Source organism: Mauremys reevesii, linkage group 3 (genome assembly GCF_016161935.1).
Source record: "Mauremys reevesii isolate NIE-2019 linkage group 3, ASM1616193v1, whole genome shotgun sequence".
Lineage (NCBI taxonomy): Eukaryota > Metazoa > Chordata > Testudines > Geoemydidae > Mauremys > Mauremys reevesii.
Window position 1 is genome coordinate 35,971,664 of NC_052625.1, and position 21,975 is coordinate 35,993,638.

At 40.9% G+C, this 21,975-nt stretch overlaps 1 protein-coding gene and 1 long non-coding RNA gene across 8 annotated transcripts in view; both read left to right on the plus strand.

Annotated features, from left to right (window-relative positions):
• EML4 (EMAP like 4) overlaps window positions 1-7,349 on the plus strand; it is a 262,705-nt gene extending 255,356 nt beyond the window's left edge. For 4 of the 7 annotated variants that reach the window (XM_039529317.1, XM_039529318.1, XM_039529319.1 and 1 more), the window contains 2 exons: window positions 3,222-3,352; window positions 3,988-7,348. In XM_039529317.1, the coding sequence (XP_039385251.1) occupies window positions 3,222-3,352; window positions 3,988-4,452 (596 nt within the window). In that variant the 3' untranslated portion in view covers window positions 4,453-7,348. Of the gene's footprint in view, window positions 1-3,221; window positions 3,353-3,987 lie in introns of all 7 variants that reach the window. The other 3 variants (XM_039529314.1, XM_039529315.1, XM_039529321.1) reach the window with 2 other exon arrangements.
• A 21-nt stretch (window positions 7,350-7,370) lies between these two features.
• On the plus strand, window positions 7,371-16,944 carry LOC120400581. Its single transcript, XR_005595902.1, has 3 exons — window positions 7,371-7,716; window positions 14,268-14,404; window positions 16,398-16,944. It is a non-coding gene; the product is annotated as an uncharacterized LOC120400581 (long non-coding RNA).
• Window positions 16,945-21,975: the final 5,031 nt, after the last annotated feature.

Genomic DNA, 21,975 nt, shown 5'->3' on the forward strand with positions numbered 1-21,975 from the left:
AGAGTTCTAAGGGGTCTTGGGTTCACAATAGAAAGTGAAATCCGAGTGATACTTCTAAATGAAAAATCCACCAGTGACTCACTAGTGTGTTTAAAAATAAAGTGAGCACAGCAAATACTGTGACATCAGTTATTCTGCCAAAAATCATTTGTCATCTTCAAGGTGTAGTTGCAAACTTAAAAGGTTCCAGGCCCATCATGTTTTAATTTTCTACTGTTGGGCATTCCTGGTCCTTACAAACATCCAGGACCATTGACTTAGTCTCAAATTAAAGCATTGTCATCCAGCATGAGACCTGCTTTGATGCTGAGCAACTCACTTCACCTCTGAGGGCATGTTTCCCGTACCTTCCTTTGACTTTTCTCTGTTCAGATTGTAAGCTTTTTAGACATGGACTGTTTCGTGTCTATTACAGTGCCTAGCACAAAAGAACAGTATCTTATAGGGACTACTTATACTGTCATACAAAATAATAGTAATAATATAAACATCGCTATTTTAAAAAGTTTTTAAACATTCTATACTTTTTTTTAACCCTGTCAGACATAGAAAGGAAAAATCCTACCAGTTTGTTAAAACAGATTTTCTTTTTGTTTGACTGCTAATATCAAATTGGCATATAAAATAGAGCCCCCTCTCTCGTTATAAATTAAGAAGGGGGACATAGTCTAGCTCTCTGGTCAACATCTGTCCAGAATGGCATCTGTAATTTCAAGAAGCAGATAAAATTGTAGAGTTGTTGCTTAATTTAGGCTCCTAAATATAAACGTCAAAGAAATGTCTGCAGCAGAGTTTTGAATATATTCTAAAGTTCATTTATTAGCCCCACCTGCTGGTTATACTATATTAATAGATTAAGAAGGTATTTTAAGATCAAACGATTTAGTTCTAGCTGCTTGAAAATTCTTGAGATATTTATTTATGAAACAGACATCATTACTGTTGAGACATTCAAAATATTGCCCAACAATTTCCTTCACAATTCATGTTGTTCACTTTGGTAACTTATCTGCAGTAACATTCACTTGCATCAAATATCCTCCAATACTGGCCAGGCTTCCTCCTCTTTCCTTAAAAAGTGTGAAAAATTAGGCATACCTTTAGTTTTCCCAAGGCTTCTAATCTTCTAGATTAAATTTTCTGACCCCGTGAAAAGTGTCACAAACAACTTTCATATAAACTAGTGAATAGAGGTGTTGCTTTTTAAAACAATTTCAGATGTGAACAAGTTGTTTACGTTAAAAAAAATTACAGTGTTGAAAATATAATGCTGTAAAACTTTCAGGCTGGCACTAAACCTACAGTTTACTCTGAGTTCCCTAATGTTTCTGTCCTGATGATACAAAGAAATGGCAGAAGTATTTTTAATGCCTAAACCAGTGGTTTCCAACCTTTTTATTCACAAGATCACTTTTTGAATTTAAGTGCAACCCAGGATCTACCCTGCCCCTTCCCTGAGGCCCCTCCCCTTCCCCAAGGCCCCACCCCACTCACTCCACCACCACCCCCCGTCACTCGCTCTCCCCCACCCTCACTCACTTTGACCAGGCTGGGGCAGGAAGTTGGGGTTTAGGAGGGGGTGTGGGCTCTGAGCTGGGGCCGAGGGGTTCGGAGTGTGGGATCGGGCTCTGGGCTGAGCCTGGGGCAGGGGGTTGGGATGCAGGAGGGGGTGAGGGGTGCAAGCTCTGGGAGGGAGTTTTAGGTACAGGAGGGGGCTGTGGCTCCAGGCTGGGGCAGAATGTTAGGGTGAAAGAGGGGGCATGGAGTGCTGGCTCCAGGAGGGAGCTCAGGGCTGGGGGTTGGGGTGTGGGAGGGGTACAGGCTGCCCCCAGGTGGCACTTACCTTGGGTGGCTCCTGGTCAGCGGTACAGTGGGGCTAAGGCAGGCTCTCTGCCTGTCCTGGCCCCATGCCGCTCCCGGAAGCGGTCAGCACACCTGTGCGGCCGGGGGGAGGGGGGAGCACGTGACTCTGCTAACTGTTCTCTGCCTGCAAGCACTGCCCCATGGCTCTCATTGGCTGCAGTTCCCCGTTCCTGGCCAATGGAAGCTGCAAGGGCGGTGCTTGCAGGAAGGAGCAGCATGCAGAGACCCCTGCCCACACCCCTCTCCCCCCCCAGGGCCACGCTGGCCACTTCCGGGAGTGGCGTGGGACCAAGGCAGGCAGGGAGCCTGCCGTAGCCCCACTGTGCCACCGGACTTTTAGTGGCCGGAGATCGCAGTTGACTGTCAGAGGCTCCAGGATCAACCAGTTGATTGCGATCTACCGGTTGGTGACCATTGGCCTAAACCAATGCTAGTAGCTGGAGAAGATATGCCTTCCCTGGCTATTTTGATGATTGACATCCTTTGCAATCACGGTGCTTAAAAAATGCAACAAAACAAAAAAGGCTCTTCATATTTATGCAACTCCTGGTCACCCAGCAAGCGATGGCTGAAGTGTAAAAGTTGGCACCATGGAATAAAGTATCATACTTTATTAGTTTACCCTTTTTCCAGCTTTGCTCTTAGATATGCAAGACAATTTTTGCTGCATGTTGAAGCTCAAGAGCTTGCTTTTTTTTAATTCAGTGCTCCTCCTTCGTTCCTTCACGCAATGTTACTTTTCTTCTGTCTAGACATATCAGTTCTGTGCTTTGCGCTTAAGTGCAATTCACTATGTATTTGTTTTATTTAAGCATTATTTTCATGTATGGCACATGTCCAGGCTGAGTTTCTGTGAAAACTATGATGATCAGTTGTCTGTTTCTAAGCATACTGCCATTAGAAAGAGGGTTCCACTACACAATAATTATTTTGCTCCAAAAATTATTTTAAAACAAAAAATTCAATTAATATAGTGTGCTGCATTTAAGTTTCTTACATACTTCAAAAACTCACGTCACTTTTAGAACATGAATACATGTACCAAACAGTGTTAATTTAAGATTTATCTGTTTTGGCAACAAGTTGAATTTTAAGTTAAGCACTTGTGCATCTATATTTGCAGGATTGGGGTCTTGAATAGCAAATTTAGCAAGTCAGATACATTTTCTTGGCATGCCAAAATATAAACTTGAGTTCAATATCCTATTCAGTTTCCTAATTTAATTTGATAAATGCATTGTTTGGCATTATTTTTAGCCTTGTGTTAGGTTTCATGGATTATATTTTTGCTTCAGGATTTTTTTAAATTTTGTTTTTAAATTACTGTTACGAAATATATCTGTGTGACCATATCCTAGGAGTATGGCCTGAAGGATCAGATGGGACGGATATAAATGCTCTTGTCAGATCCCGTAATCGAAAGGTGATAGCAGTTGCTGATGATTTCTGTAAAGTCCATCTCTTTCAGTATCCCTGCTCCAAGCCAAAGGTAAGCTTAGACTACTCTATGGGGTGTATTATAGGCAGGGTCATAGCAAATGTTATGGTCGCCTGACACCTCCCCTTATAAGACCCTGTTTTCATTTGCAACTTTGGCAAACTTTAATCATTTGGGGTGAAATTTTCCATGCCAGATGGTTCAGCTATTTGTAAGATGGGTCCCCACAGAAGATCCATCCCGTGCATTAAATGAGACAGGGACTCTGTCAAAATAATAGTATGGAGGAGGAGAATAACTTAATTATAAAATAATTTTGTTTGCCACTTGGTGGCAAACTAAATGTGTTGCTGGATGTTTTAAAGTTATCTATTTTTTTAAAGTCTGTATCTGGCCCTTTCCAAGTACAGATTTCATGAGGACAGATAGCCAGCCCAAACATGGAGAAGTCTCCTACAATTTGGAATGTATACAGTTCAGTAGTAATACTCAAGATAAAAATATATCTTTTGGGGGGGGGGAATTGAATGTAGATTGGTGTAGTTGGTGTAAATAAATTATTCTTTGGAATACTCCAACAGATATTTCAGTAGTGTTTTGATATTAACATATAACAGGGAAAAGATTGTGACAGTTAATTCCTCTCTCTCTCTTTCTCCTCTTCCTCCCCCCGTTTGTTTCAAAAGGCCCCCAGTCACAAATACAGTGCTCACAGCAGTCATGTGACAAATGTCAGCTTTACACATAACGATGGCCACTTGATTTCAACTGGAGGGAAAGACATGAGTATTATTCAGTGGAGACTTGTGGAGAAGATAACTTTGCCACAAAATGACATTGTTGTAGAAATTGGTACAACCAAAGCACCCATCCCTGCCAATGAAAGTGTAGTAGAGTCCCCTGCACCTCTTTCACAATCATTTGATGAAATGCCACAAAATGAAAGTCTAACCAACAGCTCTCTCACATGTTTGGAGAGCAATTTGGAGCAGACTGTGGAGGCCAATGAAGAACAAAGTGAGGAGCAAAGTGAAGGGAGCAGTCTGGATCCAGGTGAGCCAAGCTACGAAGAACCAACTAATGAAACAAGTGAGGAGCAAAGTGAATCCACTGTTACTGAAGACCAGCAAGATAATTCACCAGTGTCTTAACACTTCAAACTCAGATGGTCTTGATTTTCCATTGGTGTGTGTGCTTACCTAAAAGGGAGAGGGTTTAAATAGGGGAGGGGAAGTAGCTGAGATTTATGCCCACTCCAGCTGTTGGGTTTCAGTGAGATTTTTAGTCTGATTTTGTTTCAATATGTGAACTATCCCAAAGGCCCAGCTTGACAGTTTATGTCAAGAACTGGTCAAAGTTAGTAGTTGGACATGACCATAGGTTCATTTGTAATTCTGAAATTGCTGTCAGGAAGTGGCATGATGTAAATACTGGAAAAAAGGTTAGTTCTAAGGAAAAGCTGAAATAAACCACTTTAATCATGTGAAAGTGTTTTCTGGAAGTACTAACACCAAACAGAAGCACTGAATAAATACCAGCTAAATAATACTATGCTGTTTTTCCAGGTGCATAAAAAAAATTTGAAAAATTAATTTTGTGGAGCTGTTCTTTCTTTTTTAATGAAAAAAAGAGGAAAAGCAAGAGAATAATGCCATGTTCATGCAACTGCCTTCTTGATCTAACACATATGCAATTTTCTAACACTACTAATTCCTAATGGAGTGTGGACATGCTTGCAGTCTGTCTGCCCTAGGTGCTGCTTGTTCTAAGGCAAATCATATCAAGGAACAGTTTTTATTGATCCTTGTGTATAGACCTATTTAATCATAGAACTTTAACCAAACATCGGTTTGTTTATGAATTATTGACAACCTAAAAGTTGATTAAAATGTAAGAGGCAATTGTGTTTTCAAAGAATTGCTGGCCTTGATATTTTGAAACTTAAGAATCTTTATATTGACCTTGATGTGAACAGAAGAGAATGCATGACAAGAAAACAAAAGTCTGATGGTTCTAGGGTTAAACGTAGTCTTCAAGCAGAAATCGTTCCCATACTACTAGGAGAAATATAAATATAGTTAAATTGTTAAATTGGTGCTTGGGATTAGTATAGTAAGATGTTACCTTTTTTTTTTCCTATTATGGGGTGACTTTAAGAATCAGTAAACTGCAAATGTTTTTTTTACTGGCTCCTTTAGCAGTCATGATAATATCACAATAATTTAGATAATGTTGCGTATTTTGAGATTTCCTCTTTTTATGATTTTTCTCTCGCCGAATTGCTGTAAACCATGCAGCTCTTACGTGGCTATACCTGGCCAGTTACAGGATATCATGGCATTTGTTATGGATTTGGAAAGTAACTTTTTTTTTTTTTTTTTTACACAAAACTTGTCAGACAGCTACATTTGTTTCTTAAGTACATAAGTTTCCTACATTAAAAAGAAAAAAATAGATTTATTGACAAATATGCATTTCCTATGTACTTGTTTATATTTTGATTACATAGAATTTTTTTAACTTGCTGCATCGTGCTGATATTTTAGGTTTTAGTTAGAAAGTCTTGTTTAGAAACTTTGGATAAGTTCATAAGTCTTAAGTGTGCGAGCGTTTACGTGATTGTGCCATTCCAAAGTGCATCAAAACTGTCATTCCCTTTCTAGTATCTTCTCAGGAGTAATGCTACAGATCAGGTATTTAGTCATCATTTGGTAAGATCAGAAAACTCAAATGGACTCCCAAAGGATATTTAGAACATTTATATATATATATATAAAATATCCTCTTGTTTACAACAGTTCCAGAAAACCTCAAAATAGTTCTCTTCAAATGAAGGGAGATGTGGATTCCAAGCAACCCAACTGTTTAAACTGTGCTCTGTACATAGTATTTTATTGGAGAGCTCTAGTGTGTCTGACTTACAGTTTTGCCAAATAATAGTGACAGAAGATAAAGATCAGCTCATCAAATTATATGGTTTCAAATGAGGAATATTCTGTAAGGTGAGGAAATAATTCTAATAAAGGATAAAGGGTTTATCAAAGCTAGTGAGACACAGAGCTCTCTCTATCATTTTTATGAACTCCACATAAGCAACACATGTCATTTTGAAACATCCATCACTTAGGGGTTGCCATGTAAAGTGAGAGTTATCGTTGTGATATTCTTGTGTTGTCGTTCAAAAGAGTCAACTAATATGCAAAAAGCCTTACAGCTTTCAATTGCTGGCAACTACTGTTTAACTGATAATTAAATCTGTGATAATGGATGGAAATGGGTGGGATTATGTCACTGTAGATGTTTTAGACAAATAATTGTGAATGAAATATGATTCAGAGTGTTTCATGTGAAGATGTTTGAGCCATTTCTATCTATCATGCATTCCTGTCTCATGGCAGAAAATTTTGAAGATAAAAAAACAATAAAATAATCAAAATAATACATTGTCTTTATGTCTTTCAATATAAGTGCTTATTCCTTTATATACATATTAAATGTCAGTTTTCATCAGATCCCTTAATGTGTTTATCAGATTATTTTTTATTTCTTTCTTTAATACCTTCTTGTCTCTGACTAATGCTTTTGCTGGTAACCCTCTTCCTGGCTAATAAAAAGTACCTATTCACCAGGAAAAACAGGAAATACTCATACTACTCCAAATTACATTAATGTGAGTGGACTTGCATGTCTGCTCATTGTTTTGGAAATGTACCCCTAAGTGGTTGGGGTTTAGACACATACAGTGTCTCCATTCCATTGATGGGCTAATAGGTTGGCAAGACCACAGTATAGCAGTTGATTAAGGAGATCACAATACTAGGTAGAATATTGTTGTGCTTTACTGGATTCTACACAGACTTTATGCCTTGATGTTATTTATTGAAACACTACCAGGAAATTTAGAATGTGTCCTACTGAAAGATACATGAAGGTTACAGTTGTATTTTGGATATAATGTAGTAAGTATGCAATCATGCTTTCAGTTCACTAATGTCATCATCGTGGGTCAATATGGGGGAGCTGGTAGCGACCCCTATATATTTAGGTTGCCTTAACACTTGCCGCCATTAAAGATTCTTGTGATTTGTTATTTATTTATTTATTTAAGAATCTGTAACATCTCTGTTGCTTGCTGCAGGCCTTTGAAATTCAGGAGAGGGAAGAGAAGGCCCTTTTCTTCATCCCATGAAATTCCATTCAAGTTTGACTGAGATATCAACTGCAGGCCAATCTCCCGCCAACCACCCTCACTGCGGACACAGCACTTGGCACCAGCTGCCCATTCGGGATAGCGGCTTTGTGATAATGCCAGCTAACGTGCTTAGTCCTGTAGCTCAAGTGTTAGATGTCTGTTCTGGGGCTGAAGGCTCATGGTTCAAACTCTGCTGTTGGTTCACAATGGAGGGGCACACAGGGTTAGTTACACTTAATTATTTTTTTTTAATGTAGGGAATTGTATTTTAAAAATCTACATTAAAAACATTATTTAGGTTCAAGTCAAGTCCTTGAAAGTTAGGAGATGCCAGGTTTATGGATGCCTGTGCAACCTTAATTTGGCCCCTTTGTCCTTATATATTATGGTACATCTTTTAAATAAGTGATCACATATATCTTTTTCGACAGAACCCTTGCCTTATTCAGTGCTCAGTATAGACATAGAAGGGAAGGAAATTAAGGTGGTACATGCCACTGTGAATCTGACATTTCTTAACTTTTGAGTACTTTACAACCTAAATAATGTTGTTCTAACAGTCTTTTTATATAATATATATTAAGATCCAGCATTGTATTTTCACTGGTTCCCACAATATAATGCACACATTCTAGTTTAAATTTAGAAAATTAGGCCAAAATTCAATCTTCATGTTAGGCTGATGTAACCCACTATTCACCGTATTTTGTGTCTTGCTCTCTGCCCAATCTACAGCTGATGTGAGTGTGTTACGGCCCCCAGCTAAAGAGCTTTTGACTGTTGGAGATCCCTGGTTCAAGTGTCAGCCAATATGGTGGTGTCATAAGAGAAGATTTGTCTGGGATTTGAACTGCTGTGGGCCACAAATGCTCAGTATGAGCTTCCTCAGGGGAAGCATGTAACTCACTGGTCAGTGTGTGTTATCTGTCCCCCTTGTGCCCAGGCCATGGAGGATGTGAATGTGTTACCTCTGTCAGCCAATGTCTGCCCCTTTAGCCCGTGCTTTCAGTTCTGGACATCCCCAGTTCAATCCCTCGTGTCTGCCAAAATGTTACTGTCATACTAGGTTAGAAAGCTTCCCTTCATTTCCAAATATATTCTTTTGTGAACATAAACTAATGTTACAATGTAAGCAGCATTGGTAATTCAATAGGTGGCACTCTTCTTCAAGTCAGTACTGAACCAATGCCCATCGTGCTGAGGGCATCACTTGTGCTGGAGAGTGTCTTCCAACCCAAGATATAAGGCTTGGACTCTGTACATCATAAAATATCCAATGGCACCTCTCAGAATAATGAAGTTGCCAATCCTGGTGTCCTAAATTCCAATGTGATATATACAAATCCATCATAAGTGAGTGGGTGGGTTCCCATTACCATAATATCTGAGCATCTCAAAAACTATTATATATTCATCCTCACAACTTCTGTGAGATAGGAAAATATGGTCCTCCTCGTTTGACAGATGGGAAACAACACGAAGAGACTAAGTAACTTGCCTACATCACATGGGGTTATTACAATCTGCCTACCAAAATTTACAAGTAAATAAAGTAAGGAAATCTTGTCTCCATGGAAGTCACTCGGTGTCTTGCCATTGACTTCATGGCAAGTAATTTTCACTTACTCTCCTAAACTGCTATTCACAGTTGCTATACGTCGTTGACACACTTCACCCCAGTGGTTCATGAAGAGATCTTTATGTAACCATTACAGGGGTAATTAACATTGGGATCTACACATGGAAGTTGCTATTTGGGTATATTTTACCTGTGTAATAATTATCTATGTATGGTCTATGGATGTTTTTTGGTAAACTTTCTGTATAATGCAAGGCAGCTTGTTTGTAGCTAAGTTACAGTTTTATTAGAGCTAAAGTAAATTGTTAACAAACTTTCTGAAAAATAGCCAAGTGTTGTTTTCTGGCATATGTGTTGTATAAGTCAGTAAGGCAGTATACTTTGCCTTCCTTGTCCACTGCACTTTCTTAGAATTACTCCCCTTTCCTGAGTCAAATCCCAGTTTAAAATACACCTTTCATAAACCTACCTGTCTGATGTTTCAATCTGTGATGAATAATTTTGCTTGCCCACTCATCCAGGATGAGTAGTAATTTCTGAGCATATAGTATAATAATGGTAGGTGAGCAGAGTTTGTGCTGTGTCAGAACATTTGCCTGATAATTTTGGAAGGTGTTTGTGTACAGTAGGAATTGTGCATGCCGAGTACTGTGTTTGTATAATACAAAGAGAAAGCTATTTAAATAACTGCTAAGATACATGTGAAACAAATATCAACAGTCTTTACTCTTGGTGAAACTACTCTGTCCTACTCAAATGTTCCCATATTGCTTTTGTCATGTACTCCATGGTAAGTTGTGGAGTGGCTACTAGCAGGTCAGGCTTCAGTACCAGATTGGGACTGGCTACAGAGCTTCCATGTAATTTTAATGCACTGCTGGGTATGACTGTTACCCGCTCAGGTAAGGTACGTTTGTTGTTTTGGGGGTCATCCTAAACCAGCAAGAGGCTGTGTCATCTCCCCTGCAACTCCATGTGCCTTAAATGTTATGCTGCTGTGGCTCACAGCCCTGACACCAACAACCAGACTACAAGCAGGTCACGCCCTGGCTTCCACTGCCTAGTTACTTTGGCAGAGTGACCCTACCATCCACCAGTCCCTCTGCAGCGTCCAGCCCTCTTGCCTCTAGCACTCACAGAATCTTATTCAGTTTGTTTTTCTTTTAAAGAGACAATACACTGCAGCTCATTCACTGAAATGGGGCTTGATGAACACTCTTATTTCAATCATAGCACTGAATTGGGTTATAGTAAAACAAGTTTATTTAACAATATGCCTTAGGATTAAGTGATACCAAGTAAAAGGAATAAAGCTAGAAAGTGTTAAAGCAAACAAAAGTAAAAATATACTTCTACGACCAAAACTGAATTTCAGCAAGTTGCAATCTTTGCCTAAGCAGGTTTCTCACCTCAACTCCGTTTCCAGAGACTTCAGCCCCTTTGATGGAAGGATGCAACATTCTGTGATTTCAAGAGCTCTGGGTCCTTGAATCCCCTAAGTGACCTTTGGCAGTCTCTCCACTTTCTGTTTATAGTCCAGTAAACCTTTCAAATGTAGTCTTTGAAAAGTAAGCCCATACAAAGCTGCTCTCTACTGCTGGGGTGCAGGTGCCATGCTGACTTCCCAAAGTTCATTGACCCTGTTACAAGAGGCAGGAGGGCTTCCTGCTGTTCTTCCCTTCTGGTTTACCTCCCATTCCCCCCCACTCCCCTCCGCTGATTTGTATGTAAATGGGGCTCCCATTGTTTCAATTCCATAATGCTCAATTTACATTGGAGACGGGTAGATAGCTGCCTTACCTCCTGTCTGGGAGGAAACCTGTTTCACCCTGTGTTTGGTCACAGACTTTAAAGCATAATATATAGAGAACTTCATACCACCAGAGAGAAGAGCAGACTCTTCAACAAAGCCTATCACACATATTAATTGACATGTTCAATGCTCAGATACTATGATGATAGAAGAATGTACTGCATGCTATATGTTCTTCAATACCTGGGAGAAGCTTGAGTTCATCATAGAATTGGAACATGGACTCTTTGCTTTTCAGGTCTAAAATCAGACGTGCTTGAAAGTAATTTTTTATGATGTATGGTATTGCCTGGTGTTTTCTATATAATTTGTATAAAAATGGTGTTTGCAAATTTAGATTATCCATATCCAGTTCTACAAGTAACAAGTGTACTTTAGTAATATAAAAAATTAGTTCTCATTTGGGGAATGGGCGGGGAAATAACCTTTATAGCATTTTATGAGCGGTTCCTTATATTATGACATTATTGCTGATAGATCAAAAGGGTCAATTCTTCTTCTAAAAGGATACCCCAAGGAATCCTGTCTGGAAATTTCTGGAGTAGGAGCAAAGCAGCATGCACATAATCTGTCTCTGGTTGTCAATTAACCAGATGAGATTTGTACAACATAGTTCTAGCAGGTTTAGAAATTTGTAACATCTGCCACTTGACAGTCCTAATGCTAAATCTGCAACCCTGAGTTATGCAGATTTTTAATCTGTTTTTATACATAGGCCACAAGGCTTCTGCATGGAACTTTCCTTAAAATCTGCTGTTTTTAGAATACAGCTTCATATTGAGATATATGTAAAAGATTAGAAGGAGCCTTAATATGAAGTGCTTTAATGACCATTAATTTCAAAGGGCAGGAGAGGTGGTAGGGTAGATAGGGCACTCGACTTGTGAAACCTGTGATTACTCACTAATTCTACCACTGATTTCCGGTGTGATCTTGGGCAAGTCATTTAATCTACCCCATGTTCCAGTTCCCCATCTGTAAAATAGAGACCATAAATGTCCTCAGAGGCACCCTGGAGGGCTGTGGTGAGGATAAAATCCTTTTGTGATTTTGAGGGGCTCAGGTATACTGTGGTGACACAGGCCATACAAGTACATTAATAAATAGATGGTAAAGATAGGAGCCCTATATTTAGAGGTCAAAATCAATGCTCCTGAATTTGAGGGCAGTCCAGATCTAGGTCTGAACTTCACGGCTCAGATCCATCTGTGTTAGGCCGGTTAGAACGTCAGCATGAGCTTCAATAGCAGGCCTGGGAGCAGATGAACTCTAAGAAATGTTGTTGGGACAGATTCTCTCATGTCAGAAGTCCACTCCGTGCAGGAGGCGGGGAGCTGGAACAATCTGTACAGTGGGGCTGGCTGAGAGCCATTGAACCAAACAGTAAACCCTGTATATAATGGAAACCACTTTAAGTCATGGGGTGCTGCAGCACCTCTCACACCCTTAGTTCCAGCACCTATGGCAGGAGGTGTGTGGGAAGAGTGCCAGGCTGACTGATCCAGCTCCCAAGGCCAGCCCCAGCCCCAGTGCCACTTAGGGCTCCTTCCAGGCAGCTCTAAATTATGCCACTAGAGGATTGGCAGAGCAAAAGGAATCTCTGCCATGCCACTTGCTGACCCCATCATGTCCCTATGCCTGGGACAGAGGCCCAGAACCTTGGAAAAGCATAGACACACCAGCAGGGCGTTCCCTTGCACCAGGGAAATTCTCTACTTGCGATTCGCTGTTGGATGTAGCCCCATTACACCAAATGAGTAACGCAAAGTGGTTGGGACACAACATAAGAATCTGGCCTTTAAAATCCATCAGCATAGAGGGAGATTTTCCAGGACACAAAGGGTAGTTAGGTATCAGAGGGGTAGCTGTGTTAGTCCGTATCTACAAAAACAACAAGGAGTCCAGGAGCACCTTAAATACTAACACATTTATTTGGGCATAAGCTTCCGTGGGTAAAAAGCCCACTTCTTCAGATGCATGGAGTGAAAATTACAGATACAGGCATAAATATACTGGCACATGAAGAGAAGGGAGTTACCTCACAGTGTTGACAAGGCCAGTTCAATCAGGGTGGTTGTGGCCCACTCCTAATAATTGATGAGGAGGTGTCAATACCAAGAGAGGGAAAATCAGACATCAGGAATGGTAACATACAAAAGCCAGTAGGAGAACACTTCAATCTTCCTGGACACTCAATAACAGATTGAAAAGTAGCCATCCTCCAACAAAAACATTTCAAAAACAGACTTCAAAGAGAAACTGCTGAGCTACAATTCATTTGCAAACTTCATACCATTAATTTGGGCTTGAATAGGGACTGGGAGTGGCTGGCTCACTACAAGAGTAATTTTCCCTCTCTTGGTATTGACACCTCCTCATCAATTATTGGGAGTGGACCACATCCACCCTGACTGAATTGGCCTTCAACACTGGTTCTCCACTTGTAAGGTAACTCCCTTCTCTTCAGGTGTCAGCGTATTTATGCCTGTATATGTAATTTTCACTCCATGCATCTGAAGAAGTGGGGTTTTTACCCACGAAATCTTATGCCCAAATAAATCTGTTAGTCTTTAAGGTGCCACCGGACTCCTCATACTTTTTAAAGGGTAGCTATGCACCCGGCTCTCCTGGACTTCCAATAGGAGATGGGCACCTAACACTATTTTAGGTCCCTTTGAAAACTCCCAGCCTTGACAGTATCTATCTATCTGCAGTGGTCAAAGTCAATGGAAACTTCACCAGCCAAGGAATAGGGGGAGCTACAGGGAAACTCTGCTGACTCACGCCAGGGAGAAGAGAAGCTGTGCTCCCTTCCTCCATTCACCCTCACTTTAACTCCTGTCAGTCTACCATGAAGCAAAGCTAGCAAGGCATGGTTCTGCCTTTCTTAAAATATTGGTTGTCTCACTCCCATTGATCTAGGACTTATTTTCCAAACTTGGATGCCCACTTTGCGGCACCTCAATGATATGGCTCAGTCTGTATTTAGATATTTTAAATGGGGATTTTAGTGCCTAACATTTCCTCCTCCCCCCACAAGTTTGAAAGTAGAGCCTTAAATAACTCTTAAATTTTGAAGGTGGTGAAATATGATTTAGCCACATGAGTCAAACCAGCTGTTTTTTTTTTGTTTGGTTGGTTTTGGTTTGTTTTTTTGTTTGGGGTTTTTTTTTTGAGCATTGGACTAAATCGCTCCCCGCGATGTTTTAAAAATGTACAGAGGTATTTACTGAGTTCAAATGAGTAGACAATAGTCTCTTAAAACCCTAAAACATGTTTTCTGCAGCCTTCTGCTCTGAGGAATTTCTTAGAAATGAACCAAATCTGTGCAAAATTCACCTATGTTTTCTCTCCCTTTTTTACACTCATGTTCACGTTACAGTAGAATCTCAAAGATATGAACACCAGAGTTACCGACCAGTCAACTGGACACCATGTGAAACCGGAAGTAACCAATCAGGCAGCAGCCGACACAAAAAAGAAGCGAATACTGTACTGTGCCTGTATTGCATCTTAAAGGTAGGCACATCTGGGCTGCCTGTCCCCAACCCAGCCCCACGCGTGGGGCAGCCACGTACAGCAAGACACTGACATAAGGGTTGAAACTAGGAATGCAGGGGGTGCTCACTGGTTCAGCAGGGATTAATCACACACTGTGGGCCGAGAGACCACACCCCCTCATCCCTGCTGGGCATGTTCCGGCTGGAACCAGAACATAAAAGGGAGCAGCTCAGCTCAGTCTGGGCTGGCTACCAAAGGGAGTAGACATGTGTTGCAGGGTCCTGCGAAGGGACTGCCAGAGCTCCCGCACACAGAAGCCAGCTGGGCTGAGGGTCCAGCCGACCCACATTCTCCTGGCATCACTGAGGGAGTAGAGATGGCAGAAACCCAGAGACTATCAGCTGACTAGGATGGGTAGGAAGTAGCCATGGGGAACTAAACATTGATCCAGTTGTGGAACTGGGGTTTGACTCATCGTGTTTCAGAATGGCCCCCACTGAGCTGGTGGCAGATACCCCTACTGCAGACAGGACCCTGGGCTGGGACCCGGTGGAGCAGGAAGGATCCAGGCTCCCTATGCTGCTGCTGCCCCTCTGGCCACTAGGCCACATTGCCCTGCAGCACTGGGTGATCCTATTGACTCCAGCCACTAGGCCACACTGCCCTGCAGTGAAGGGTAGTCCCGTTGACTCTGGCCCTGGAACCGCACTGCCCTGGGAACCTGAGCTGTGGGGCAGCTCGAGAGATTGGGTCACTTGGGCTGCCTAAGCTCTACTCTAATTCCCCACAACCCAATACACCCCCCACTCCCCCCAGCAGGGTGTACCTATGCCGCAGCACTCCGGATATACCATTTTTCACAGTCTGAGCCATCAGATATTATCTCCCCTACTGTGGGACGTTTCAGCAATTTCTGATGATTTTGCCATGCACCCTTAATTAGCAAATTGACTGTGCTCAGAATCATCTGCTTGTCACTCAGCTGGGTCTACAGAAGCTGTCAGTGAGCACACCATTACTCTTCTCGTCCAAGAGAAAGTGATGATATTTACCTATGGTTTTGTTTCTGAATTTTTCAAGTTTCCTTTAATAGAAGTCCTGTTTTGTCATCTTATCATCTCTTCTGGGCGCTTTCTATTTTTTACATCAATCACAGCAGTCTCTTACCAAAAGAGAGGTCAGTCCATTCCTGCTTTAGCAATGCTATTTCTCACTCACATTTCAACAGCTGTCATTGTGCATCTCTCCTCTCATTTCATTCTTTTCCTGTAAGCAGGTACAGGCACATGACGAAGAAGGAAAGACATTTAAGTGACACTTCCTTGATCAGATTATGGGACTATAGATCCAAAAGCAAGCCAGCATACCAATGGGATAAATCCAAGTGATTTGCATAATATTAATAAAGAAATATTATGTTTCAAGACATAAGTGTCCTCAGTATGTAGTGAGTTCTTCCATAGACTGTACATCCCAGGATTTCATAAATCACTTGTTGACCAGTGCCTTGGTTAAAATAGATTGAAACAGGAGAGGAAATTCTCACCACACTTGCCCAGGAGGGGGCCAAGGGGCTCTCTCCTAAACCTAGGAGAACAGAGGGGGGAGTTCTTCTGTTTTAGCAGAGGAAAAAAGAAGCTGTACTATTCCCCCTCCCCCGCCCCACCACATTCCTCCTCACTTTAATCCCTAAACTGAGGGCTAGTTCATTGCCCTGTGTTCTGCATGGAGGAGATGCTCTGCACAAAACTCACCTTCTCCTCCTCCCTCTAGCACACAAGGAGTGTGAGACACATCCATGGCAGTGTCCATCGGAATTGCTGGCAGCGATGGTGGCAGTCCCAGTGTAGACTGCGTGTGTGTGTGTGTATTTAAAAGTACTGTGTGTACATATATATGTTTATAAGATCAATTCATAATTATTTTGTACCAGATCAATATTTTTCAAGGGGAAACACCCCATTCTACCCAATCAAAAGCCTTCTCTGTATCTAAATATAAACTTTTCTAGGTGGCGCCATTACTCAAGAAGAAACACTGGAGGCAACAGAATGTTTTCCCGCAATACGGCCCTCTCCTCTGATGGGTTTTCATTAGATATCTACACACAGTTTCAGAACTTTCTTCTCTAGTAAAATGTCTTTTTAATAGCATTCCTGATTCCAGATTATTTGTTAGTAATGATGTCATCTGCTCTCTCTCAAAAAAGGGAGACTATTATAGCTCATATAAGCCTTTTACCCCCTTTAAACTAATCATATCAAAATCTTGGCAAAGGTTTCAGTTTCCAGACTCAAGATTCTTCTGCCGGAAGTTGTAAATAAAGACCAAATTGACTTTATTGAAAAAGAGAAAAATCTTGCTAACAATAAAAGACCATGAAATGTTTTCCATTCTACCTGATCAGAGAAATCTGCTAGTAGCCTTCTCGCTCTCATTAACTCCAGACTGTGCTGTATCATTATTACCAACATTTGTGATAGCCTTAGAACAATGACTTGAATTACCCAGGCTTTCTCCCTGAGTGCACGTGTTTCCAGTTCAGCTGCACCATAGAATATTATTTTACATGGGTTTCTAAAGTAGGGTGGAAGAGGGGGAAAGTTTTTGTATTCAGAAATCTTATTTACAACTTGAATGCTTTCAATTCTCCCATGAATTAAAGAATTATGGCTAAAATTTGTAAAGGAGACTAGTGATTTTGGGTGTCCAGCTTGAAAAATCTTGTAGGGAACTGATTTTTGGAGCGTGAGTGCTCATCCTCAATGCTTTCTCACAATGAGTCAGTTTTTAAATTCTTGGCCAATAATACAAGAACCAGGGGATGTTCCAGGAAGAGCAATAAATGTAAAACTGATAAAAGGAGATGCTTATTTTGCAGAACACATAGGTTGCCTGCAAAACTCCTTGCCACAAGATATACCACATGTTTGATCTGAAATTGCAATTTCTATGTTCCTATGTTTTTAGTGGGCTGAGTCAAGTGTCCATTTAAGGTACAATTATAATAAAACAGATAATAGAAAATAAATTCTATTTCATCTTAGCTACAAGAAAATGGATAATGAAATAATGGGGTGTATTCCATTTCTGCCCTGATTTATAGCCAAAAGCATTACTTACAATTGCAGGAACCGCCTATACATATTAAAAAGAATGATTCTGTAACTGTACAGAGGGCAGTTTTTTCTGTCCTTTTATGACCACATCTATAATAAATGGTTTGCTCTTCCTGCTTTCTGTTATAAAATTCAGTGCCAACAAATGTTTAAATTCCCCAAACATATTCTGCAAGGGGCCCTGGTATGATCCCTTCCCTTCCCCGGTTGCCTCATGTCCCATCGAAAATCATGGGAACCTCTTTTAAAAGCTGGACTCTGTGTTTTAGACAGTACCTCTCCGCAGAAGGCTGTAAAGCTTGGTCTAATTTTACTATTCATGTTTTATGCACGTTTCAACTACAAATCTTTCATGTCCTGCCTTTTCCTTAAATACGTATTTTACAATGTACAACAGAGGGAATGAAAATCAGATGTGTGGTGGATTTAAGCCGGTTTTTGATTGGCCCAGAACTGAGTTTCTGTAAATTTGGTTTGATTTGTTCTTGTACCTCCAGCTTCCACAGGCCTTTAAATGCCATTTACTCCTAAAATTGAACTAGAGTGTATGGAAAACTACCATTCATTATACAGATTTATAGACAAAAGCAACAAAATGCACCATTGTTCTTGTGGCCCCATTCAGCAAATCACCCCTTGATGTACCAAAAACCATGCACAAAGAGACTATGAAGGATGTAGATCAGAATTTCTCAAACTCCATTTCATTGTGACCCCCTTCTGACAACAAAAATTACTGTAAGACCCTGGACAGGGCACCAAAGCCTGAGCCCTGCTGCCCCGGGCAGGGGGGCCAAACCCAAAAACCAAGCCCCACCGGCCAAGGGGTGGGGGGCTGAAATCTAAGCTTGAAGGCGTCAGCCCTGGGCAGGGGGGCTGTAACCTGAAGCCCTTGGGTTTCGGCTTCAGCCCTGGGCGATGGGGCTCTGACTTTGGCTTCAGCCCCATGCCCCAGCAAATCTAATGCCAGCCTTGGCAACCCCATTAAAACAGGATTGCAACCCACTTTGGGGTCCCGACCCACAGTCTGATGTAGATTTATTAGCGAAGTAAGAGCTAAGTCCCAAATTAATAGTTATGGATCAAGGAAAAATTCAGTAAAGGCAGCAACAGGTCTTTTTTAGTAAGGGTGTGTTCAAGATGTAATTAAATTCAATCACTTTTAGCAACTTTGGCTGAGCAAAGCGCACATTTGCTTATACTTAACTCTCAGGCACTATGCAGCAATTGTACAAGGGCAACAGCTAATTACTTGTTACCTTCTGGCTTGTACTGATGTTCATCCAGATGTGCTTGTTTGTTGCAATCCATTCTAAAGTGGTTCTTCCCACAAATCATGGTCTCCTGTTTTATCATGTAGATGCTGTGTGTGCGTGTTTGCTTTGAGTAACCTAAGGCTAAAATTGCTAGACTTTCCTGGGTCTCCAGTTGCAATCCCAGCTCCAAAGACATTTTTTTCTTTTAATGGTTGGCAATAGGATTGAGGGAATATGTGAAAAATGTTTACTGAATATGCACCTGGAATACAAATGCTGTGATTACATCCATTTTGCATTCACTTTCTTGGAATAATCTGCTCTTCACAAATTTGATTTCTGGCAGGTATGTTCACGCGCACAGCAAAGTTTAAGCAAACATGACAAGCACATTTCAACACACCAACTGAAGTGTTAAAATAGCAAGCGGACTATAAAAATTTATCTGATTATCCACTCAGGAAACAGACTAGAATATGATCGCTAATCAAAGCAAACCATTTCTCTATTAAATTCTTAATATTTGCAACAAACTATTCCCAAATGATCTCCAGACAAAAAATGAATAGCTGAATAAGTTTGAATAATAAAAATATTCTAAAAAATGGTGATCTATTTCTTGGACTACTTGCAAACTGAAGAGAAATTTAAAGTAATAAAGAAATGATTTGGCATGGGTCATTAACCTAGCTTATCTTAGCAAAGGGGTGCACAGTGCATATGTGTCTAAAATGAGAGCTTTTACTGTGCATCACAGATGCTGATTTTGTGATTCTCATTCTTTAAACTGCAACAACTTGGCTTCTGATGTGCAGTTTGGTATCCATGCAGGAAAAAAAGGCAGTAAGCATGATATTACACGATGCTTTGTCTAAACTCATCACAACACAGACTGTTTCATAAAGCATTTTCTCAGTAACTATTTAAAACCGTTCAAGTCTCCTTTGTCTCATACTACTAAACTTAAACACAAACAATTGATGGTGCTTGCTATTACAGCCAAATATTGTTTGTTTCCCAATATCTCTTCATGATACTCAGGTGACATTTCAGAAACCAGCTGGAACAGTGGAAGGTTGGAGACCAGTCCTGTGTTCTTCACAAGAGGGGCCCTCACCAGGGACCGAACCTCCTATGGATGTGGATTTTATTATACTGGATTTTCCTCCTAGCAGGTTCAAAGTGTGTCCTCACCCTGGTGTATTTTGGCTGTCTGCTAGCAGCCTTTCCTCTAGAAATTTTAATATCTAGAAGTTGATCTGATAATCACAAGCTGGATACCAAAAGTAAATGCTTGAACCTATGTAGGCTCTCACATACACAGACGGGAACTCCAAATTTCTACCCACAGACTATCCTCCCAAGTCCTCCATCTGTGGTATGGTGTTTACCATGTTGCCACTCTTCGTGGAAAAACCAGGAGGTCTGGCCACTCTAAACTCAAAAAAGTTTTGAGATCCACATAGGAACATCTGTGTGGAAGCCTAGAACCCAAAAGTTCACAGCATGCTCCTACCCTTACACATGCAACTGTACTACAACCTCTCCACCCCACCCCTCTTCCCACCATAGTGTAAATTATAGCTGGCTAGCAGGGAGTTGCTGCTAGCCTGACCAGCATAGCTTTCTGCTTGGAAATTTTCCTGGATTCAGACCCAGAGCCATAGAGTTCCTAACTCTGTGGAGGGCCATCCATGTAATCTAGAGGCTAGAGGGTATAATGCAATGGAGCCATTGTTCTCACTGACTGAGGATTTAGCCCCTAGCTTGGGAAATATTACTGTTCCTGCAGAGCTAAGTTTTTTGGCTATTTAATTGTTTTTCACTTTTTGCTTTTCGTATTGTCACCATTTGTTTGCATAGCATCTACTTTTTCTCTTCAAACAGAAAGTATGTAACCATTGTCGATGACCTCTTGGTTATACAGAGCATGGTACTTATCACCATGGTACTACAGTCTGTGCAAAATTAGGTGCACAGAAGCAAAGAGGAAATTTTTCCTCCAGAGAGGGGTACGGTGGCTTTGTAGGAGTTGGATTTTGTTTCTGAAGCGTGTTTGTGGGAGAAGGTTTTAATGAAAAGTTATATTTTATACCATGAGTAAGGACTGTCGGGCTTGGGTTTTCTGGCCAGTAGTTCCAGAGCTCATGTCTTGGCAATGAAAAGGCTGTTTTCAGGTTGCTTGATAGGCTGTGTCTACCCTGCTGCATCATCCATGTAGAACATAGTTGCCTTGACAAATCAGAGATGATAAATCAGTCTCTGAGGTAGCCAGGTCCCAATCCATGAACTCTGCTCTGAAGCCAATGGGGGACCAGTGGCATTTGTGAAGTACAGGTATGAGGTGTTCACATTGTTGCTAATGAGGGGCACGGCTGGTTGCTGTACTAGTTTTATATAGTGGTTGCAGAGTGAGTGACAACAGTCCAATCTGGAAGTGACAAATGTGGATCACCATGATGAGTTCTCATCTGAAAAGAGTGGGCCAGTCTTAATAGGGACCCTGTGCTTTTTTAAAAATTGACTCAGCTATAATTTTCTTTGTCGTTGCTAATCAGATTGAAATAAGAAGATTGTGACGTCTCACAGACTTTTCCTTCCCCATGAGCTTTAATCTCCCCCTATATGCCTCATCATAGCAGTCTACCTGGGTACTGCAAACACTCAGCACCCCTGGAACAATAAATTAACCAGCCCACACAGCTAGTCCTGCTGATCATGATTTTTTTGAAATTGTCAAAATGTCAATATTTTTTAAATGAACATTTCTGGTTTTGGTTTGAAATTTAAGTTAATTTACAGTTTTAAAAAGAGTAAAAGACTGAAATTGGAATAAAACATTTTGACCAAGTCTCCTATCCCCCCCCCCACCTTTTTCACAAAAATTTGCTATTTTTACTTTGAAATTTGTTTCAAATTTTTAAAGTGTTTGGAGACAGGAAAATCATTTCCTGCCCAGCGCTACACATACCTAAAGATTCTGCCACTGCTGGAGCCAATAATCCAAGGCCAAGAACCAGATGTTTGAACCAGTTTTAAATCTTCCTTGTACATTAACTTCTGTGTTAGAAGCATACTTTACTCAGACTTGCCAATGTACAGAAAGAGGCACATCCTCAACTGGTGTAAAGTCCATTGGCTTCAATGGAGCTCTAACGATTTACAGCAGCTGCCCCAAAGTCTCCAACAGAGTGTAGCAGTCAGGAACAATCTG